The 24543-nt window shown below is 37.7% G+C and overlaps 1 protein-coding gene across 1 annotated transcript in view; it reads left to right on the forward strand.

The window, feature by feature from the left end:
• nalf1b (NALCN channel auxiliary factor 1b) overlaps positions 1-24543 on the forward strand; it is a gene marked incomplete at both ends in the record, with an annotated part of 99165 nt that overhangs the window by 73278 nt on the left and 1344 nt on the right. Inside the window, one exon of the mRNA XM_079254056.1 lies at positions 23993-24164. Coding sequence (XP_079110182.1) covers positions 23993-24164 — 172 coding nt within the window. The remainder of the gene's footprint in view (positions 1-23992; positions 24165-24543) is intronic.

A 24543-nucleotide genomic window follows, 5' to 3' on the forward strand; every position in this document is an offset into this window, starting at 1 on the left:
ATCACAGCTTGCAGCTAGAGCCCATCTTCTTAGAAGATTTATGTAAAAGGCCCCTCAGCTCTAATGTCTAGTCGAGCAGTCCCCCAAACTGCTCTGAGATATAGGCTATCAATGATTTAAAGGAGATATGGGTTATCTAATTTTGCTGTGCACTGAAAAGCATACTTCATCACATCTTGGTGAGACTTTTGTTCGTTAAGCGGGACATCTATGAGCGTGATTAAAGCTGAAGAGGACACATGTACTTGATAAGGCTGGAGTATTGTAATGGTTTTTGTGACATGGAGCATGTGTTTAGCAGCGGAGCAGTGTGCAGGAGGAGTTCCTGTGTTTGCTCCACCTCACAATGGAGGCAACAGAGTGGAAAATCTCTGGATTATTGAGAGCCTGACCCAGGCACATGTACACATACATGCACACCGAGCTACAAACAGGCTCCACCCACCCTATTTATGTAAAACTCTCCTGTGCACCTGCACTATACACAAAACATAGTGATCATGAGTGTTGCAGTGTTGCTATTATGGGAAAGTGCAGCTGCCCCAAAGGTGCTCTCGTCCCTTCTGCTCTCATCTAATCCTCTCATATATCAACTCCCCTAAGCAGTGGTGAGCTGGGCCCCTAGGCTAGCTCTTTTCTACCCTGTGATGCTCTTAGATGGCCCGTTTTGTCATCATAGCCCAATGGAATTGCAGCCATGATCTTTGTCAGATAAATATTGGATGTGACTAAGGATGCCTTTAAAGAACACAGCTCACTGCTCCTTCCTCTGCCATTCTTACCCATTATCTCCTTTTCTCTTGTAAGACCTTAATGCAATTATGTGATACATATGTTGTGATTCATTTAACACTATGGTGAAGGCTGATGATACAAGGTGGCAGGCATGACATTTAAGTGCACTTGAGACGTAATAAGCGAGTAGGTATTGTGACACAGCCATGTTTCCATACTACCTGTTTTGATGTGAGTTATGCCTAACATCAAATAATGTGTAATTTCTTCATCTCAACAGATAATATAATTGTAAGTTTAATTTTAATGACTCAACAATAATAATAAAAATAATAATAATGATGGAATGATTAAATATTTTGTATGTATGCTTCCATAGTATTGTTGTCGCTTTTGTGTGATAAGTTTATCATGGGCATGGATGCAAATGATGAATGCATTTTGGGGCATACCCTCGAACCTTGAATGATTAACTGCAACATAATAGTATTGTTCAAGCTACCATTATAATTCAGTGCAAAGTCAATGTGTTTCCATGCAGTAGGTCTAAAAGCGATGCAGCAACTGCTGCGCTCTGCTGTCTTCTGCCCACACAAACTCTCATTCATTCCGTGATACGAGGAAGGAGCTTATTCTGGCAGCAGCAATCAGATTAATAAGTAAACAAGCAAGTAATTGGACTCAATGAAATATTCAAACGATACGGATGTTTACTACAAGGATGCTCATCCTGAAACTTCAAGCATTAGCCACCTATGATGATGTGACATGCCATTACAACTTCTGTCTAACTTATTGACTTAATGGGCTTAGAAGTGCACGGCATGGCTGTGGGTGGGACATACTCGCATTTTGTCTGCCTATGCTGCAAACAGTGAGTAATATGTGACTTATTTTTAACTGAAAATAGTCAACATTCAGTTTTTTTTTTTTTTTTCAAATGGAGCCATCTCTGTATCCCTGGCATCAGTGTATTTATCATTGCCTGCATTATATTTCTTTATTATTTTTATGCTTGCAGCTATGCATCTAAGTGCTCATGTGAGCTTTTGCGCCTCTGATCTTGCTTTCTTTCTGCACGCAGCATTGCAGAGCACAAGCTGCATACTAACCCAATCATTAAGACATAAATGAGAACATCAGAATCTATCTGCAGCCTCGCGCACAGTAATCCTGAGAGAGGCAGAGGGAGGAAGAGAGGTGGCGGGAAGGGCTGGCCAATTTATCTTCAGCCTCTCCTTCCTCCTCTTCTAATGTTTGCAACTCCCCATTTCTCAGCTGCTCTCCCACTTCCTTTCTTTCTCTGACAGATAGAAGCACAGGGACGGGCTCTGGCCTGGTTGAATACACCAGACTCAGACTTTCCGCCTGTAGGTTTTTAGTCTAATTGGGAGCAGCCAGGCAGCTACATGTCAAGCTTGGCCCAGACGTTATGACCCCATCTGAATCTGCCATTCCTTTCTAATTTTGTCCTGAATTTCAAACACCGGCCACTGCTGGCCCACTTTCCTGCCCATATGTATCATGAAAAAAAAAATAAAAATAAAACACATAGGTAACATAAGTAGACAGATAAATTTATTTTTAAAAAAAAAGGTGTGAGTCCAAATGTGTATTCCGTGGATAAAGATCTTTGAAATAGAAGATCTTTTTGTGAATTTAGCTGATAAGTATTGATCTCTGTGTCCCATGGAGGCCAACAATGGGTCTTTCTTTACCATCTCAACAGCTGAATAAAAATTCCTCTTTCTTTACAAAACATAGCATAACATTGCCATTTCATTTTACCCTTCTCTGTGAACTAATAATTAAAATCAATCTTTTAAGGTGCCCTGCTCACAAAGCACACTTTGTTTGACCTGAGCTTGAAACAAAATCTGAATAATCACACACTTTCCGTCTGTTGAAATGTAATAGTTCAAAAGATCACTGAGATTATTACTCTTTAGGTTATTGCTTCAAAACCTAAATTCTTTAACCTCTATGTAGAAAACAAAACTATTTCAGACAGAGATGAACACAGAAGCAATTTTGCTGGACCTTTTAATTTTCCCCTTTTTTTAAAAAAATACATTTTCTCTCATTTCTCTTTGAGATCCATGATTTAGAAATTGCTAAGCCTGTTCTAATTTTATTTTTAGGGAAAACGCATTAAAAACACTGACTGACCTTGTCTAACTCAAACAAATGAAATGCACAAGGTCACTAAACAGACTTTCCTCTTTGTGCAGGTAAAAAGAAACTTGAATTGAATTATATCCCACTTTATCTTAAATAGAAGCAGGTTCATGCAGCTGGCTTGCGTAGGCTTATGTTTGCTTGCCTGCTGCTGTGCCTTTGCTAAATCTTTTTAGAATTGGGCACAGTAACCAGAATAATTGAACTTTGGGAATAATACCCACTGTAAGTTTTAAAAGTTTCTTAACTGTGTTTGTTGACTGTATAGTCATATTACATAAAGAAAAATGCCAATTTATGTTTCAGTTGGATGATGGCTCTTATGTTGCCTAGTCATTCAGTAAAATTTTATTTATTAGCACTTTACAAAGTTGATAAACGTGATGGACAATAAATGATCCTCATTTTAAACATGAGTGACAACACTATTATAAGTCAAAGGCTGATCTAAAAAGGTGGGTGTTTAGCCTATAAACAGGAGCAGGCTAGTGATGGAGCTCAACAACAGGGCAGAGAGTTCCAGAGGTTGGGCATAGCCACTACAAAGGCATAATCTGTTTCTACCTGGGTCATGGGACCACCAGCAGTTATTGTTGCGAAGAGAGGAAGGTTGTACTGGGCTGTTGAGGAGTCAACATATAGCAAAATAAATAGTGCAAGGCCATGAATGGAGGCAAAAACAAACACAAGGATTTTGAACTGAATTCTGAGCTGGATTGAGAGCCAGTGAGCACAGAACAGGAGTAATGTGGGCGTGTTTCTGGGTGTTGGTGAGGAGCCAGGCAGCTACACAAGTGTTTTCAGTCTATGAACCAAAAGAATTAGCTAAAATTGCATCAAATGGCATTCAATATTTTTACTTAAAGACATTGGGGATATCTTTGTATGCTCTTCACCATCGTGGACAATAATTTCATAATTTGATAACCTGTATTACATTTGAGCCCAACACTGAGGCAAGTCGCCACATCTTCCATTAATATTACAGTTACTGTCCCTCAAATGCTCTGCGATTCACAGAGTAGATAAATAAAAGTGAAGACGCCAGGCTCTAAAAATGTTTTAGGTTTTTCTTCCCATGTCTGCATGGTCATCAAATACAACACATTTTAAATGTCAAGTGACACAGTGATTATGGGAGCTTATGAAAACGTTAAATCGCTGGGTTTTAAGATGTCAGCTGGACATCATAGATGCTAAATGAAAATACTTTTGCAGTTTTTAATTAATCGCGCCGATGTGTTCGAAGAGTGAGTGGCAATTTCTCTGAAATTGTCTTTTGTAAATAAATGTCAGGGTAATCAAATAGAATTGTGATTTGTAGACGACTTGCTTTCACACCATGAAATTGCATCATTTACAGCAATGGGTTTTAATGCGTCACAATTTAATTAGACCTGCCATTTAATTTGATCACGGTTTTATTAGATTCCCCTCTCAATTTGCTCCTGTTAGTATTTGATCATTTTTCAACTTCAAAACAAATTTGAGGATGTTGTGGATGGTGAGGTGGTTAGTGCTGCTGTCTCACAGCTAAGCTAACAGTTCCTGCTGTCGTCTTCATCTGGGGCCTTTCTGTGTGGAGTTTGCATGTTGTCTTCACAGCATGTATAGGTCCTCTCTGACCACCCCAGCTTCATCCTTTAGTCCGAAAAGATGCTTTAGTGGAAGGTAGTATGTCCAAGGTTAAACAAAAAATGTTGAAAATATGCAGAATCAGCAGTCAAGGAATTTTGTTTAAGATCAACATTTCATTCTCCATCAGTTGTAGAATCCTTAAAATCCACCTGGAAACATGATAAAAATTTCACTTCTTTCATCCCTCTCGCGAGCTCCATAAACTTACTACTTATGTACAAAATGAGAAACACACTTGTTGAAATTTAGCCTACACCATTTCCCAAATCACTATCCCAGTATCTTTACTCTTTAGTAAACAAATCAAATTCCTTGACAAACAAACTACACAGCATGAATATCCGTTCTAATACCTTACTTCATATTAAGTCATACATTTAAATAAAGAAACTATTAAAAAAAAGAAATATTCCACTTGGGTTTACCTTATGAAGTAATCTGTGAAGTGACTCACACCTGAAATGAGGAAGGGCTGGTTTGGTCACTCCCAAACACCTTTCCTGCAAGCTGGATCCAAACAAAGAACAATGTAAATATTAATTCAATGACAAATGACAAGTGGTGAACAGTTACAGTCTCGCCCACTTTGTCACAAACTGGTGTTTCTAAATTTCCCCTAACTCTGAGTGTGTGTGTGTGTGTGTGTGTGTGAACTTGAGGGGCTGTTTTTCTGTTACCTTGACCCTGTGACAGACTCAGGAGAGACAATAGTTATGCATTGAGCAGGTGGTTTTGTTTTTCTATGACGTTTTGTACTAAAAAACTTCTTATAGTTGGAGCTGACTTCAGTGCAGTATCCATTCATTGGTTCACACGTGATTGTGACTGGACCAGCCCAGACGAGCTCTTAATTATCAATAACTTCTCAGTTCTGTCAACTGTTTTTCTGATAATTAAACTCTGCAAATTATGATAGTCTGCTGTGTATCAAGAGAGTGTGGTTAAACATGTATGTGCTTGTGTTTTTGTATGTTATTGTTCACTGTCATCAGAAAAATGTGTTTGTTTGCATCACAGATGAATTTGTAGTAGTAAAATCCATTTCTAATGTAGGTTTTATATTGAGAACCTTGCTTGTATAACTCAAATAACATGTTTTTGAGACAGACAATATCATGGACCTTATTTGTTGTCTTATTTGTTTTACATGGAGTAGCTGAATAATGAAAAGTGATGACATTGGAAAAGTTCTTCACATCCTCTGTGTGCTATTTTTCAGACCTGGGATTTTGAACTTTTTGTCTGTTAGAAGCAGTGAATTCATGAGCATCTGAAAACAGTCATGATCATGTCTGTTTTTGCTATACTGTAAGTTAGACATCATAGTGGACAAAATTCCAGCAGTGTGATAATTTTTCTGTTGAGCTGAGCCTGATCCTAAGCCTAACCAAACAATGGTTAGACTTGTTTTGTCAATGGTAAATCTAATCATAGTAAAAGCTGACTAAAACAGGCTGAATAAAGCAATAAAAAATAACATTATAAAGCAATCAATCCAATGTATCTTTGGATGAATTATCTATCTATCTATCTATCTATCTATCTATCTATCTATCTATCTATCTATATATATATATATATATATATATATATATATATATATATATATATTTAGTTGAACGAATGGGTCCGAATTATTTTTTTTTTTCTGTGACACCAATTCAAATTATTAAAGATGAAGTGTTGGGAAATACTAAATCTTTTCCTTGTGACAGTTTGCAAATTACAACAAAGCAAAACAACGCAGAATTTTCAAATACTTTCAAACAAAAGATCAAAAATATATCAATAAAAAATGATCAAAAGTTATCCACCCGAGACGTGCTACTCTGTATCTCATTATTCCTTTGTGTCCCTCTGATACAGTAATTGGTTGGCAGAAATTCATGCAAAGAAAGAGTTCCTCGAGCATAATGTCTACAAGTGTTGAGAAATAGCTTTCCTAATGTGTGTCCTATGTGCTAATTAGCCATGAAATATTCATCACTCACCAAACACCAGACGTGCACGGACGATGCTTTTATGGCTTAAGTGGGTCGGTCATCCGAGCTGTTACATAGCCAAATAAAAGATGTTGGCCTATGGGTCATGTTTAGACATCTAACACCAACCAAATTTAGCCCAAAAGAAGACGTTGAAATCCTGGTTGTGTTGAGCTGTCTGACACAGACTGAGTTATAAATTTGGGCCTTGTTAGGATGTCCGACGTGGACTAGATACCATCTGTTGCATACACCACAGTAACTCCTCATTAAGACCATGTTCGGGAAAAAATCTGTCAATAATGAGGTAGTGGTTCTGAAGTAAAAAATATTACAAGGTTAATTGAACAGAGTATAAGAATGACAGAGTATTATAAATTGAAATTCGGAGAGGTCATTCAGAGATCTTAGCAGAAGTCTGGAGGAATTCTAAATGGGTCCTAGACTAAACCTTCTTTTTAACACTATCATAAAGGACATCAATTGCATTTCAGAAATCTATGTTAGTCCAGATAAAGGACCATTTTGTTGCTTCTTACAAGAGGTCAACTCAACCGCTAAAGGGTAATCTTCTCTATTGGCCCTCAGCTGTCTGATCTCCTAACAATGGATACAGTTACATGATGTTTTTAATTCGGGATTAACGGATTCTCCTACGAGTTTACATGAAAACAATAATTCCGAATGAAGGTTTGAATAAAACACATCCTCACTTAATTCCTCTTTTGAGCGACAGGTTTGGAAGGATTCTGATTGGACAGAGAGTGCACGTGGCGTGTGATGTATACCAGAAATAAACAAGTTTGTTCCCTGCTTCTCGTCTTTTCAGTTGTAACTTTTAAAAATTACATAATAAGCATCAGTTTCGCCACTATTTTTATGATAAATTGAAGTACCAGTTCAACACCAGCTAACCCTAACTATGTGATAGGAAGAAGGTGGCGTCAACTAGATCTGAAAATTCTGCTTTATTATATGTGAGGGAAAGTAAACATTTAAAAAATGCCATTGCAAACCTATATTATTTATTTATCCAGTTTAAAATGGACTTTTAGATTTTCCTCTGTAAAAAGTTCAATCCCAGCCTCAGATGAGGCAACACGGTGCAGCATCTTCATAAAATAATCTGAAGTGATTGTTTGCATGTGTTACTGCATTTTACCTTTCACCAGAAGATTCACAAAAATGAGCTATGTAAGTCACAATGAGCTGTGGTGTAATACTTTGATATATTGTACATTTACTATATTGTACATTTACTATATTTTGTTATTAGTGCTTGTTTGTTGTGGTCACAGATTGTGAATAGAAATACTCGCTGCATCCATCAGCCCATCCACAAACACAACTAAAGTGAAGAAAATGTGCAATTTTTGAGAGAAAAGGAAAAAAAAACATGCCAGACTCTTCAAACAGTGAAACAACGGAAGGATGAGGTGAACCATGGTAAGCAAGTCTACCACCGCCTTCCAGGTCTGCAAGTCCAAACTGACCAACCGTGAAACAGTGGAACGAGAGTCAGAATTCAGACAGAAACGCAAGAAGAATTGAAGGGAAAACTGACAGAAATATTCAAATAAAGGCTGAAAAATGAATATTTACAATGAACACCAAGACAGCAGCAGTGGATAAAGCCTCTCACAGTAACAGACCAATATGGGAGCTTGGTATAGTAAAAGATGGCTGCTCAGTCTCCTACTCATAAGCTTAGTGGCTCAGCTGATGGCAGGGCTGCTCAGAGGCCGGTCAAACAGCCATGAAATGTTCCAGAGATTGCACTTGAGACTAAAGGCTGCAGGCTACAAGCACTGTTTGGTGGAGGCCTGCAATGAGCAATTGATAAAAGCCAGTCACAGCCATGCTCCAAGACCAAGATGAGGGGAGACAAAAGACCACAAGCTACTTTAGGCGTGTTTCCTTTCATTTTCCATTCATCTTTACATGAGTTCAGGGAAAGAAATATTTGCTTAGCTGTTTTTCACCAAAATGCTTTTGATTATTTAGGAAATTAAAAAAAAAAAAAAAAAAAACAGCTCTTCTTTGAATCTAAAAGTCTTCCCTGTGATGGGGCTTGTTGACAAATAAAGAAAGACAAGATGTAAAATGTGCTTTGCTTCTTTTTGTGTGTCTCTATTAGAGAAAAAGTTTGTCATTTTCCATAATATGATCATTTTAAACACATTGCTTGTTTCTATTACATGATGCATTAAGTAAATAAATTAGAATTTGTCATACCTTTCTATGAAATGTGTGGTTTTACTTTTTACAGTGCTCTTTTGGACCACTCTGAAAACAAAAACGAGCTTTCTTTGTAAACTCACAGGGGTGCAAATCTGTTTGTCTGCTTTTTAGTCTCTTCCTTTGTGCACAACTTTTTGTAGGTCTTATGGGAATTGTGTGCTATAATAGGAATATTTAACAGGCGGAGAAAGATGTTTTTATTTTTGGATAAGGCAATAATTTTGTTCCTCCTACTTCTGTTTCAGCTTGATATGTAATAACCAAGTAAATTCTTTGATTTTTTTTACCTTATTCTTCTGTACCATCAATGAACCTCACCTCTATATCAGCTTTAAATTAACAGATTATTTTTTTCTGCAGTGGTGCTTTGAAGAAAGCCCTGATCCCCATCACCCAGTCCAACGGCGAGATAAACTTCAGTGACACCCTTTGAAGATTTATCCTTCTTTCTCTTTATTTCTCATGTCTGTACCAGATGAATATAGCTGGAATCAGATCTTATTTGTGCTCAATCACCGAATTAAACATCTAGAATTACATGTGCATGCACCAAGTATGCCTGTTTGACCACTATTTGTATCAGTCCTTAGAACTAAATTCTTACAGCATAGATTTCTCTTTAGTTGTTTCATAAGGAAATTTTTAAGCAGCAAAAACTAATCTTTGTTTATTTGTTATCACTTCATGACTTCAAATGGTTTGTATGCATTTACCTCATTGAATATCTTAGCATTATATGAAAGGCAGCCTCACTCTTTCACAGCAAGATTCAACTGGAAGTGTGTATTTTTTGTAGAAAGGGATGAAAACGGGCTCTAAAATTTCAAAATCAGGATCAAGTAACCTGGCAAAGCTTGAGGTTTTTTTTTTTTTCCAGAATATGAGTTGCTTGGAAGCTTTATTGCAAGAGTAAAGAAGATCCTTCCCTCCTCTGTCGTCCGCACTATTGTTTCATTAGTGATGCTGCCAAACCTAAAACAGCCCCCCAGCCTTCCAAGAAATTAGTTCTTTTGCTTTGAGCTTGTTTGAGTCTGTGGTTTTACTGTAAGATTGCAGAATTCTTTGAATATTTATGTGTTGTAGTAAAAATCAATTGGACATATCAGCTATGTGTAAATATCAGACTATAGATCTGAAATGGACTCTGTTTCTAGCAATCCGCTCAGAGGAAACTACATGTGGTCTAACATCACATGCATGGCTTATTCATTAGCAGCTATGGGAAGAAAAAACATCCTATAAGACACTGTTAAAGTTTTTTACAACCGTTTAAACAGATTTTGTGAAAGCTGATTCCCTTCTTTTAAAACTAAAGCCCAACTTTTATGCAACATTAAAAATAAACTCTCACTCATCAAATTCTTTTAATACCTCTCTTATTCACTTTGCCTTCCCTTTTTTACATTACTTCTATTCATTCTAGGTTTCAAGCATCAGTAGTCAGTAGACTTTGAATGGAATTGGTTTTATTGGCACATTTATAACAAGTCTGAATCATTTTAATTTACCGTGTGTGACCTGGCACTCACGGTCTATCTGTGCTTTATTTTTTCAACTTGTGGTCGCTATCACGCATCAACAAAATGCATTGTAGTGACTCAGAATGTGTTGTGACTTATTAAAAAGGGGGCAGATTAAATATGCAAACTGTGTGTAACCCTCTTTAAAAACCGTGAATGGCTTTGTGTAAAGAGTGCCTGATTCAGATGATCCGTAGCAATATCACAGAAAAACTGAAAGAGAGCCACCACAGTGTGTGTCTGAAGGTGAATGTGTATATCTGTTAAGCTTCTGTTGGCAACCTTGCACCCCCCCCCTACCCGACCTCCCCCCAGGCCATTTTTCATCCAGCTGCTGCAGTACACACTGCAGAGGTAGACAAGGGGGGGCAGAGGAGGGGTGATGAGGGGTAGAGGATGACATGGATCTCATGGTGAGAAATTGCTGCACTGAAAAAAAAAAAATCAGTGGGGGTTGGGGGGGGTGTTGATGTGATACAGAACAGTTATGGGGAAGGGTTGTCACTGGGATTTGTTATGTTATTTAGCAGGTTTGCATGGCTGAGAATGTAGTGGTGAAGTTTATAAGTTAGCTGCAGGAACACACACACAGTTCATTGAGGCATGTATGGCATGGTGGCGCTAACAACAGGCTGGATCACTGCAGTGGGTGCCGATTCATCACTCACAGTTACACAAGGCCCATCTTGCTGATAATTATCTTTGTCAAATTAATTATCAGTGTAGGTGTCAATCTGACAACGCCGATGAATTACATCCAGATGACCTTGATTAATCAACAAAATTAGCTTTTAGCCAAATGTTGTATGCATATGGATGTTCTTCCTGCAGAAAATGTCCTCTCCCATATTCATCCATCTTCATCTTTTCACATCCACATTTCTCCATGCCTTTTGTTCACAACTTTATCTGATCGCTTTATTTTTGTAAAGTGTTAAAACAAAACTGTTTATCTACAGTTAGTGCCATCGTCACACAGAACAGCTGAGCTGTGAATAGAAACAGGTCCAGACTGCAAACAGCTATTGCAAAGACTGTCATGAAGTGGAATGATAAATCCTTGTGACTCTGATGATCCATGTTGCTTTTCCGCTGAACCAATATCTGTTTTAAGTTTGAAAACACGCATATTTCAACAAAGCCTCGTTTATAACTTGCCAATATGCTGATGCCTTGTCAGCAGTTCTGCGTTTCAATTTCCAATACCAGGGATAGCTTTTAAGTGTAACATTTCAAAACAGATACAACTTCATTCCGACAGTTCTACTTCTGCAGTGGTAACTGAGGCACTGGCAGAACAAATATTAAATCCTGTCAGGAAACATTCAGCAGTGCTCGCACATCAGCAGGTAGAAGATGATCACTGGGAAGGCATAGCATAGTCCTTTGATTTAACATAAGATGTTAAATCCACATGCAGTTGTTTTTTTTTCTTTTCATTAGTAGTTAAAGTCCTTTACTCCTTATTTTGACTTAGATACACTTATTAAAGTTATTGCTTTTTACATAAGTGAAATCCCCATAAAGTCTTCACAAGAGGCATGGTGTTATGTCCATTGCAGGAGCAGGGCTCGTCACCTTGGTAACCCTGTTAATTATGACACTTGTTGCTTTGCACAATGCAAACAAATAATTTAAACATTTGTGTGTTACTGTAACGCCAGCTATAAAAGATGAAGATAATCACCTGCTTTACATTAGCAGAATGCCATATTACTGCTAGCATACAAACATATTCCCGTTCTTGTGAATTAGAACTGCATGCTATGACTACAAGTGGATCGGAAAACTTGGAATAACCAGTTCGGGTTTTTGGAGCATTTGGGGGAACTTTTTGAAATAAAATCATTCCATCCAGAATAAGCATGTTGGCATCTACGGCAAAGATTAGGTCAGTTATTTATAGGCTGTGTAGAAATGAGTTTCACAGTAAAGCAAGTGAAGCACTTTGTCTTTCTCAGCCACATCCACGAGGCCACAACAAACATATCTCACACTAAGAGATCTTTGGGAAACTTAATGTTAACACCTTGGTTAGAAGTTACACCGCTAGTTATTACACACTTCATGTTTACAGTATGTGATGGGATATCAAGTTGACCAAATGGTCCAGGTACAGTGACATGCTGACAGAAGGACATGAAGGAGACCTTTTTGGAGTCTCAGAGGGCAACACAGACCACCACCTGACATGCTCTTGGAGACTGAGAACACCACTGCATGGAGGGAATTCATTCTTTCATTAATAATTCACACACTGTCATGGCCGTATCTTCCATTCATTAATTTTTCATGTAACCTCTGTCCTGCTGATTTTTTGTGATTCAGTGCTCATAATGCTTGTTGTAGTCTCTTTTTTTTCCTCCTCATTGACAGTAAAGCAAGTGAAGCACTGAAGCACTGTCTGCAGTTTATACTACACTAAAACATGGCCTGTCAAATCAACATATCAGTCTGGTGAACTTGCTGCTGAATGAAGTCTGAGGTGATTCTGTTTTTACCTGTGTTTGTCTGCAGTTTAGATGTAAACTGTATCTTCTCCTCTTGGTAACCTCATTCAGAATGCCTCTGTACATCCATGGTGTGGGATAATTATGTCAGCACAGCTTTTTTGTTTGCCAACATTAAGACATAGGAGGTGAAGTTAAACTGCCGCTGCATGTGTGCTGTACAGCATTTGCAAATGTTTATGTCAGCCACAAACAGCAGGTGGACCATTCAAATGTAACACGATCATAATTGAATAGGCGCCTCTCGATGGGTTGTATGAGTGCTTTCGACTTCACTTCAATCAATGTATTGTGATGTGGCTTTAGCCTTTAGCCAGCATTTCTTGTGCTTATTTTTTTTTCCACTCTTAGATTTTTTTGTTGGCTCTTCCAACCATCTTGGCTCAACCTGCCTGTTTATTTCATGTCTGTCTTGTTGTTTAGATCATTAGTTACGTTACATTTGCTCTAAATAACTGCTGTTGACATGACTTGTATGGTTGCCAGCTACTGGTGCCTAGGGCAAGTCACTGAATACACAGGAACTGATTTACTGTACACACAGGGGAATCCGCATACATGTAACAGCCTATTAAACGTTATCTGCTTTGGTTAGCATGACAGTTAAGAGACCAGATTGATTACAGATGCACTTCCTTTACAGGGATCAGTGCTTTGTTTTTCTTTTGTGTTTAACTTCACGGTTGATCAGATTAATTGATTTGGTGGTGTGTTTACCCATGCACACATGTTTTTTTGTGGATGTGGATGACGCTTTTCTGATCATATTCGTTGTAACCTTTGCTATTTTACCCTTCAACTGCATATTGTTATGGAGCTCCCATGAGACACTGTCACTGCGGCTACAGGAGCTAAGGCGACAGTTTACATGCTGACTCCTCTTGAAGAACACCCTCTATTTGACCCCTCATATCTGACTGCTTTAATGCCACTGCTTGAATGGATTACTCATTTCATCCAACACTGTGATAAGAATACAAAATGATCTTCTGAACTTCTATGGACACGACAGTTTTCCTTTTAGTGGGCTTGACGTAGTACATCTACTATTTACACATTTTTAAAAATTAAAATATTAGTTTGACTATTTTAAAATATTATTATTATTATTATTATTATTATTATTATTATTATTATTAATAATAATAATAATAATAATAATAATAATAATAATAATAATAATAATAATAATAATGATAAAGAAATTCACTCTGTGAGTGCTGTTCCTGTTTTTTCTTTGCTGGTTCCTTGTCGTTGTTTCATGTAATGTTAAAGTGTATCCAGAATAGTGAAACAGTTTTATTACGTTTTGTCATATTTAAATAATCTTAAAAGCAGATTTTGTCTCTTAAGCCAGTACAGACCAGCTGCCTTTCTGTTCTGCCATGTTGTGTTTTACAACAGCAACCTTTAGGAGACAAACTAAATGCGGACTTTTGATTTGAACTTTTGGGTTTTTACAACAAAATTAGTTTTTTTCTTCATGCTTGGACGGGAAGGCTGACGGGGGAGGGATTCATTTGGATGTATTTTGTTGTCTAACTTCCTGAATGACCCTGCATCCTACACACTGGACAAGTCAGTAAATCCATTTAGGAAACAAAATTCTTTGAAAAGACATTTTGAAGGAAAATTATGAAGCCAATGAGAGTCAGATCCTAACCTGTTCTGAAAAGGATGATAATATCTAATTCAGTAACACTTAAGTAGATTGACTATCATGTTTCCTCTTCTTCTTGAACTTTAAACCTTTTCAGTTCTGGTCTGCCAGCCAAGTCTGAAGGTTTTTATATTAACTATACAAAATGATGGGCACTGGGTCTTTTTTTATTTCTGAAACCAGTTATGTTTCACAATCTAATAACATGAAAAAAAACAAACAAATTTTCTCCCAGGTTTAAATGGCATCAGTGTAGATTATGTCTTTGGCAGTCTGAATGTCTTCTGTCCATCTCTACTACGACTCTCTCTCTTTTTATACCCAAGGACAGATAGTGCAGAAAACATGTGGCTTTATTCACACAGTGCTTAACAAAGTAGCTCATCTGCATCCAAACTTGCTGCATGTGATCCTGACAGAAACTTTGTAGTCTAAAAGTGGAACAACAGCTTTCTATCATGGTGGATGATAAATATCTGTCAGGAGAAATTTATTGTAAACTCTGGGTGCATAAATGGACTTGTTGTCTTATTTAAATAGCTATATATGTAGGAAGTAAACATTTGGGGCAGCTGCACAGTTAGCACTGTGGCCTCACAGCAACAATGTCACTGGTTCAATCCTTGGCTGGGACAAGGTTAGGGCAGTGGTCTTTCTGTGTGGAGTTTGCATGCTCTCCCCATGTATGCGTGGGTTCTCTCCAGGTACTCCGGCTTCCTCCCAACATCCAAAGACATGCATGTTAGGTTGATTGGTTACTCTAAATTGCACCTAGGTGAGAGTGGCAGTTTGTCTCTGTGTGGCCCTGCGATGGACTGGCGAGCTGTCCAGGGTGTACCCTGCCTTTTGCCCAAAGACTGCTGGGATAGGCTCCAGCTTCCCCGCAACCCTGAATTGGATTAAGCAGTTAGGAAAAGGAATGAATGAACATCTGGGGCTTTTTTTCCATAATTAAGCCATACAGCAAACTCAGAGCTGCTGCTAAACATGGTTTTAAATATATATAGACAGATTTCTTGCCATTTTTTTTACATTGGCAGTCAATTTTTGCTATCTATGTTTTTCACTGTGGGAAGTGTTGTGGGAATGTTAGTTTCACTGTGATCACTAAACAAAAATGCCCATGCCGACTTAAGAAATTATACATTCTTCAACTAACCTGGAAAAGACCAAAAGAGTCAGTAGATTAGTTGGAGCTGATTATATTGTTAAAATTGAATAATTTACTTTAAAAGAAATTTATTGCCAAAGATGTTTTCAGATTTAGAAACGTCACTTGACAATAAATTGTAAAAAATCTCCATGCTTTAACTGTTTGGCCTGCTGGAAACCCACTGTTCATATACAAAGCTATTGTATGATTCCAAATCCTTGCATGCATATCATATTAGTCTCTCTGCCATAACAAGGAATAAAGTTAGATAACACTGGATTTTCATTTTTGAAACACAAAGTGGGTACTGCAGACGTTCCAGCATGAAGGTTAGCTCTTTTACTGGTCTGTATCTGCTTTATTCTTATGGTAAAAGGATGTAATCTCCTGGAATACAGAACATATTCCATCCATCTTTTCTTGGTGGCTGGTGCAGTTAACTGCCATGTCCTTGCTACTTAGGAGCTTGTCTCTGCCAAATGAACCAGAATGAACACTGCTCTCTGCCTTGTGCATTCACCTTTACAATGATGTTTTCTCCCATATAAACGTTGCCAAGTAGAATATATATTTTAGGAATAATTGTGATCAGTCAAAGAATTTTGTCCTTAACTCTACACATCAAATGCATTCATTCACTCATCCATTCATTCTTTTTTTTTTTTGTATTTTAGCTGCCATTAGATCAGAAAGGGTGGAACCTACGTATGCATGATGATATGCAAATTACACAATGAAAAGCTCTGCCGTGGATCTGAACCATAAACCTTTGTGCCATTGATTTTTTTTTTTGTTGTTGTTGTTGTTATTTTTGGGCAAACCAAACTTGATTGCTTGTGCCAGGAACTTTCTGCCTGTAGTTTTTGATGCAAATAATGGCTCCTAGCTTTCAGACCAACTGAATGCAGAATGTCTGTGTGGGTTCTCCTTAAATCTTAGTAGATGCTAAAAAAAAAAACGGTTTATGCAATAATTTCATATCAACATTATGGGCTATATTTATGCACTATTGGCTTTTATGATTGATATGTCTCGAGAAAGGTCTTTGTGACTGAAAAGGTTAAGCTTTTTAAATAAATCAGTGGAGAGTTTAAGTGTGCGTGGGTTCAGTGCTTTTTCTTTAAATAGGATATTTAGACCTCCACAGCTGAAAAGATTCTGCAAATGCTGTGCATGTTCCATCTTAGTCATAAAGTCAGGTTGTGAAAAAGGTAATGCTATAAAAAAAAACGTAATGTATTGTTGTAAAAAAAAAAAAAAAAAAAAAAAAAAAGCTTTAGTTTCAATTTATCTGCAGTTTTCATCACTGTTTTGCTGTACTTCCATGCTCCAGTCTAGCAGAACTAGAGAGGAATTTAATATCAGCCCACTGTGTTGCACACTTGTCCTGGTGCATTATTCATGACCAGGACTACTTAAATAAACAATGCAGAACAGAGGATGAAAGAACAGAAGACAGGCTAAATGCAGTGAAGCAGAGAATTGCTCTGTTAGTTGTAAAGGACAAGGCAATGGAGCTCCTGAGACCCTGCGTGTGTTTATACTGCTGCTGTATGGTACTAGAGGTTGGAGACGGGTGAGTTTCAGTTCAGTTGTGCCAGCTGTGCCTTTTGCCTCTGTCAGCAGTTTAGTAACAAAGTCCAGATAAAACATTAAAGACGAAGCTCTGACAAGGCAGAGCCATTTGGGGCCACTTAAAATCAATACCACAGAGCAGGGTTTAAATCCTTCCATCAATTGTAACCATAGAAGCCTAATTGTTATGAAATAACCCAATCCAATAGACGGCCGGGTCTGAACTCTACCAATTGCCGACAGGGAAGTGAAATATTGAGCAGGGTGTATAGAAATGGGTTGTAACGACATTTTGTTGAATGAAACATTTCAACAAATGTTGAAATTTATATATATATATATATATATATATATATATATATATATATATATATATATATATATATATATATATATATATATACATACACACACACTGCTCAAAAAATAAAGGGAACACTAAAGTAACATGTTGTAGATCTGAAAGAATGAAATATTTGAATTGAATATTTTGTTCTTTCCATAGTTAAATGTGCTGACAACAAAATCACACAAAAATTATCAATAAAAATCAAATGTATCAACCCATGGAGGTCTGGATTTGGAGTTATATTCTAAATGAAAGTGGAAAAACACTACAGGCTGATCCAACTTTGATGTAATGTCCTTTAAACAAGTCAAAATGAGGCTCAGTAGTGTGTGCAGCCTCTGCGTGCCTGTATGACCTCCCTACAATGCCTTGGCATGCTCCTGATGTGGCGGCTGATATTCTCCTGAGGGATCTCCTTCCAGACCTGGACTAAAGCATCCGCCAACTCCTGGACAGTCTGTGGTGCAACCTGGCGTTGGTGGATGGAGTGAGACCTGATGTCTCAATTGGATTCAGGTCTGGGGAACGGGCGGGCCAGTCCATAACATCAATGCCTTTGTGTTGCAGGAACTGCTGACACACTCCAGCCCCATGAGGTCTAGCATTGTCTTGCATTAGGAGGAACCCAGGGCCAACCATACCAGCATATGGTCCCACAAAGGGTCTGAGGATCTCATCTCGGTACCTAATGGCAGTCAGGCTACCTCTGGCGAGCACATGGAGGGCTGTGCGGCCCTCCACCATGCCACCTCACGCCATTATTGACCCACTGCCAAACCGGTCATGCTGGAGGATGCTGCAGGCAGCAGAACGTTCTCCACGGCATCTTCAGACTCTGTCACGTCTGTCACATGTGCTCGGTGTGAACCTGCTTTCATCTGTGAAGAACACAGGGCGCCAACGGCAAATTTGCCAATCTTGGTGCTCGCTGGCAAATGCCAAACGTCCTGCACGGTGTTGGGCTGTAAGCACAACCCCCACCTGTAGACGTTGGGCCCTCATACCACCCTCATGGAGTCTGTTTCTGACTGTTGGAGCAGACACATGCATATTTGTGGCCTGCTGGAGCTCATTTTGCAGGGCTCTGGCAGTGCTCCTCCTGTTCCTCCTCTCACAAAGAAGGAGGTAGCGGTCCTGCTGCTGGGTTGTTGCCCTCCCACGGCCTCCTCCATGTCTCCTGATGTACTGGCCTGTCTCCTGTTAGCGCCTCCATGCTCTGGACACTACGCTGACAGACACAGCAAACCTTCTTGCCACAGCTCATATTGATGTGCCATCCTGGATGAGCTGCACTACCTGAGCCACTTGTGTGGGTTGTAGACTCCGTCTCATGCTACCACTAGAGTGAAAACACCGCCAGCATTCAAAAGTGACCAAAACATCAGCCAGAAAGCATCGGAACTGAGAAGTGGTCTGTGGTCACCACCTGCAGAACCACTCCTTTATTGGGTGTGTCTTGCCAATTGCCTATAATTTCCACCTGTTGTCTATTTCATTTGCACAGCAGCATGTGGAATTGACTATCAATCAGTGTTGCTTCCTAAGTGGACAGTTCGATTTCACAGAAGTGTGGTTGACTTGGAGTTACATTATATTGTTTAGGTGTTCCCTTTATTTTTTTGAGCAGTGTACGTATATACATTTAAAATGAAGGGAACTAATAAATGAAGTCTTCTCTATACTGTTCATGACACATACTCAATGTGTTTTATATTTATTAAGTAATGCATATCAATGTCAACATTGATATAGCTACTCTTACCTGATACATAATGAGGCTGTGCCATATACAGTCTATGGGCTGTACACGCATGCACACACAGCAGCAGGAATTATAATCTTAATGGGTATCCAATTAGCTTGCTATTATTAGCACATTATCTTTTATAAACACATGCAATTGACACAGCAACTAGCTTCTCTGATTCGTTCAAACAGGACAGTAGTACTTAACACCTGTAAATTTGGCTAGAAAAACGTCGGCTAACTCCTACCTCAACACACATAAAGAGTAACCTAAGTTTAAGCGCAGGAGCAATCAAGAGGACTGGTAAGTCCTCTTGATTGCTACTGGTAAGTAGAAGTTAAGCATTTTGCAACAAATGCTGGTTAAAACCAAACACTTAAACTACTATCACGGTTCAACAACTCAAGCAGCACATCAATCAGCAGAGAGCGCTCTCCCTGCACATATGGGATGTATATGTGTAAAACCAGGTAGTGTATAGTTTTTACACTTTTATAGTTTTTTTATTCTACAAATGTATACACTAAAAGAAAAAAACAAATCAGATTTTAGGGGCGCTTTCCTTCAGTCTATGGGTGCTTCAGCACCCCCAAAAATGGGCCAAAAATGTCTATACATATATATATATATATATATATGTATATATATACGTATATATATATGTATATATATATATATATATATATATATATATATATATATATATATATATATATATATATAGATATAGATATAGATATAGATATATTTTGCTAAAGGGAACAGAGATATAATGAGCATCATAAAAGTAAAAAAAAGAAAAGAAAAGAAAAAGGCCGGAAAGTTTTCACTGCATAACCTTTCGAAGCCAGAATGAGGCCTTTACATCAAACACCATCATATCAGATACTGACCTTCATCACCAATTGTCCTGGTTTTATACTAATTAAACTTTAATCTCAGCTCTCATATGCTTTAGTTATATTTTCATTTTGATGCTGCTTGTCTTCAGTAGAAACTTACACATCATTCAAGTGTACCTGCTTTCCTGACAGTCAAACATATGGATTTATTGATCAACTCCAGAATGAGCCACATTCATTTTCCATGTTTTCATTTCTTCCCATTAAGTCTTCTCCTGAGTTTAAAAAAGAAACAGTTGTTTCTTTCAGTAAGTTCATGTCAACACATTGTGCTTAAAAGTAACAGAATTTCTCTTCATTGTTAGATTTTGTTTAAAGAATTATGTGATAATCAGCAGATTTCTTCATTGGAGAAGAAATTCTTTTTCTTTTTTTTATCTCTATTCAAGAAAGCTTGATAACACTTTCTTTTCATAATGAAAGAGAACATCCTTTATATTCCTTAACTGTCTTGATAGAACATGCTTCTCTCCTCACCTCCTCATTTGTTGTCTCAAAGATTTCATCCAGGGACAATGAATTACTGTTCATCATTTCACAATCTCATGGTTTAAGGAATAAAAATTCAGTCGGCTACAGTAACAAACTAACTGAGTGCAAAAAGACAAGCATGTTGAAAAATAGCAGTGAAGATGGTTTTTACTCAGCACATGTCACCTTTTTGGTAAGTTTTTAGAGCACATTTTGGTGTTTGAGTCCTGCAGTATCAGCAATTTATTCATTTTGCATTGCAACACAAGATGAATAGTCAATTTTAAAGTCGCTCTGTCTTAATGACAACCTTTTTTCCAGGTTTAATGCTAAAAAGTTGCTTTGAATGACATTTAAAAAAAAAAAAAAGAACTCACCAGCTGTGATGTTATTGATTATTCATCCCCTCTTCATGTTTAGTTTCAGCACAAATGACCAGACATACTTTGTGTTCAGCATGAATTCCTGAGAATCAGCAGAGATGTGAAAATGCCCGATGAATACCAAAACAAATACATCTTTACACTCTTTGCCCAAAACACGAAAAGTCAGCATTTTACTCAGTTAATTTAAATATTCCAATGCTGTCAAGAAAATCCTGAAGGAAATCAGTTGTACAACCACAAAGTATAAATGTATTTTCATGTACACAGCATTTCATTTACAAAAAGACTAAAGTCTGCTGATGAGCTTAAAGCTTAGTTAAATAATACTATGAAGGATTTTATCAGTTGACTTGTACTTGAATGCCATTTTTTAAAGACCCTACTTGAAAGAAATAAGGTAACAGAGATTTCAATTGTTGAAGAAAACACATTTTCTCACCATTTTAAACTAAGTGACTATCCTTGGCTTCAAATTGAAAATGTCAAATCTTTGGAGCTCTCCAAAGATTCACCCTGACATTAATGGTGGGTTTTTTGTGATGACCACACTCAAAACTTCAACATGGTTTTGTGGAAGAAGTCAGTTGTGGATTAGAAGTGTGTATGGGATCATTCTAGCGTGCTTTAGGAGCCATCACTTTGTCATTCATGACTACTTTGGAAATATACTTCTACACTTTGTAGCTCTTTCATTGGTTCATTTCACCTGTAGAATGTTAATCAGTAACTAGAACAGAAATCCAAAACATGGTTAAGGCATCCTTGTGCTGAATAGTTGAAGAGATATGATGTTCTTTATAATCTGCAACAGTTTTTCTCCTAATGTTCCTTTAAACATTGTGTATTCTACTTTCACCTCATCAGTGCGTGACTTCTTCGGGCTTATTTAGACATTCATTGATGTGCAGAAAAACACAGTTTTCCTTTTTTTGTTGTTTCAGTGTGCTCAAGCAGTGTGAAAATGTTTTGTCCTAAAGTGCTTTTTTTATTTGCTTTGCTAGAAAATCAGAAGAAAGTTTTGTGGAAAAGTTGGCATAGACTTCTGTTTGACCAAAACTGTTTGGGTTGAACACATGATGATTTATATTTTATTATATTTTATGAGTTTTATGGTTTTCTTAATCGTTCAGTGGCTCTCCTGTATAAGTCATTCACAGGGGCCATTTCTAGAAAATGTAAAGGGAGGAATATATTATCAACATACACATCTTTTTTGTCTTCACATCCACCCACTCTGACAAACAGCAACACATAAACATAGGATAGTGATTGTATCTGTGGTCTGGTTCACTGTTTTTAGGTGTGATGATTAACTCGGAGCAGGCGCTAGCTTGCCTGACAGTCCTCTGAGACCTCCACAGGAAATACCAGCTAATTAATGCAGGTGATAATACCACACAATGAGGAGATCACCTTATCATTTGACAAAGAACGGCATGATGCTAAGTAAATCATCTGACCCATTTTACTTGTAGTGTTGAGAAAACAAGAAAGAAAAATTGGCTAAATCCTTCGATTTCCTGAAGATTTGAGCTGATTTGGCAAAATCACAACATGTCATGTTATTGACATAAACAAGCAGCTTATTCTAAACACACTGAGATGTGAAACTGGTTTTAGACGTTTCCAGCTACTTTGATTATGTGTTTGCATGTGTGTGGAATGAAGGGAAAAAAAAAACTATTAGTGGAGCGCCAACATTGCAATTCACCATGGCAACGGGTAAATATGGAGAGCCTCCATTTTATTCAAGTGTTAATATTAATGTGTAGCAATGCACATTTATCTTATACACAGCAGCAGTGAGAGCTGCTGCTGGAGAAAAGAATCAATATATTACCACCATTTCATTTTAGTCACTGTAGTCTACTTCATTCATCATTTAGCAAGCCTGAATTTCCTTCTTGAGTGATAAATAGTCTGAATTTTACTGTCGATTATTAGGAAAAAATTAAATATTTTTGATCAGCATTCTTACAAATAAAAAAAAAAGGTGCAGTAACTCAAACAGAAAAGACATATATGATGGACGTAATCTGACCCACTACAACTTTCGTCTATTTAAAAATATAGTCTGAATTTAATTTCACAATTTTTTCTTGTGCAAAATCCTGATCTTTTCGGTTGATAGTCACATTTCACAATATACTGCCTGTAAACACACTGAATAGGATGAATGATATTACTGAGCACATTGCAAATGAACAAATACTAATTCTCACCTGGAGTTTTTATAAAAACAGATATATCAATGGTCTTTTAAGATATGTTTTATGCAGACACAGTGTCCTTTACAGGTCTAAGACATTGACTTGATTGTATTTAGAATAGACAAACAAAAGTAAATATGCAAATCTTTCAGAAAACACATAAAATGAGGGTTTTTTTGGTCTGTAAGGGGACCTGTTGCATTCATTTAGGTGATAACTGCTTCCAGTGTTTTACCATTTTATTATAATGAACAAATTCACACTATTAACTCTTGTGTTTAATAAAATTGGGCCTTATGGGTTTTCTCTTTTGCCTTTGTATTAGCTCAAATATGTCATTTGTGTTGTTCAGTAAGAAAAAAGGAAACATTAGGTATTTTAGGTTTTGGTTTTTTTATCTTATAGTTCCAGCCCCTAAAAACAGAAGTTAAGTAGTGAAATCAGTGCAGTGGAGCTACGGGACAAAGCTGAAATGGAGGTCAGGTAAAGGTGAGTTGAGTAATACTTGGTATTGACTGACAAAGTGATGACTGCCCAGCAACAACCACATTCATTAAACAGTGGATAGTAGGATCACCAGGATATCTGCTCAGTCCTGTGGGAATCAATAGCTGTAGAGGTCATGATGGTGCACGTGCATGGTGTGAAAATCTGTATGTGTGTGTGTGTGCATATCACCCAAAGCAACCCTCACTTACTCATCAATATCCTCTCACCTCTCTGTCTTCCACCCAGATGGTTTATAAGCCCTGGCTGTGTTCTCAGTACTTCCAGACCACCCAGATGCACTGCAGCAAGCGAATCCCCTGTGGCCAGTACTGCCTGGAGGTGCAGCAACGGTGCCCGTTTGTCCTGCCTGACAATGATGATCTCATTCACGGAGGCAGCCCCAGTTTTATATGCACAGGTAAAAATGAATCCTCATAATATGCAAAATTCGGTTTGCACTTTGAGTCTTTGCTTTGACACTTTGCTGCAGCAGTTGTGCATCAGCAGTTAGACTGGAATTTTTTTGTCGACCAAGGTTTAAAGAGGTTTAAAGAGCACAACTTTCTCAAATCCTGGGATTTAAAAGTAAACCACATTTTTTTTTTCTTTTATATACTAAGGCTGCAATCTCCAAGTAGGACATAACCTTTACAATCTGGAAACTCTTGCAAGCTTACTGTTACAGATTGTTTGGTCCAATTAGGTTAACAAGGTGAAACATCAGAAATGATATTGACCATCAATCACTGCACCAGGGGGCGATTGCATAACAGAGCATTGTGACCAGATGTTCACAT

Source organism: Telmatherina bonti (genome assembly GCF_933228915.1).
Source record: "Telmatherina bonti genome assembly, chromosome: 15".
NCBI classification, from domain to species: Eukaryota; Metazoa; Chordata; class Actinopteri; order Atheriniformes; family Telmatherinidae; genus Telmatherina; species Telmatherina bonti.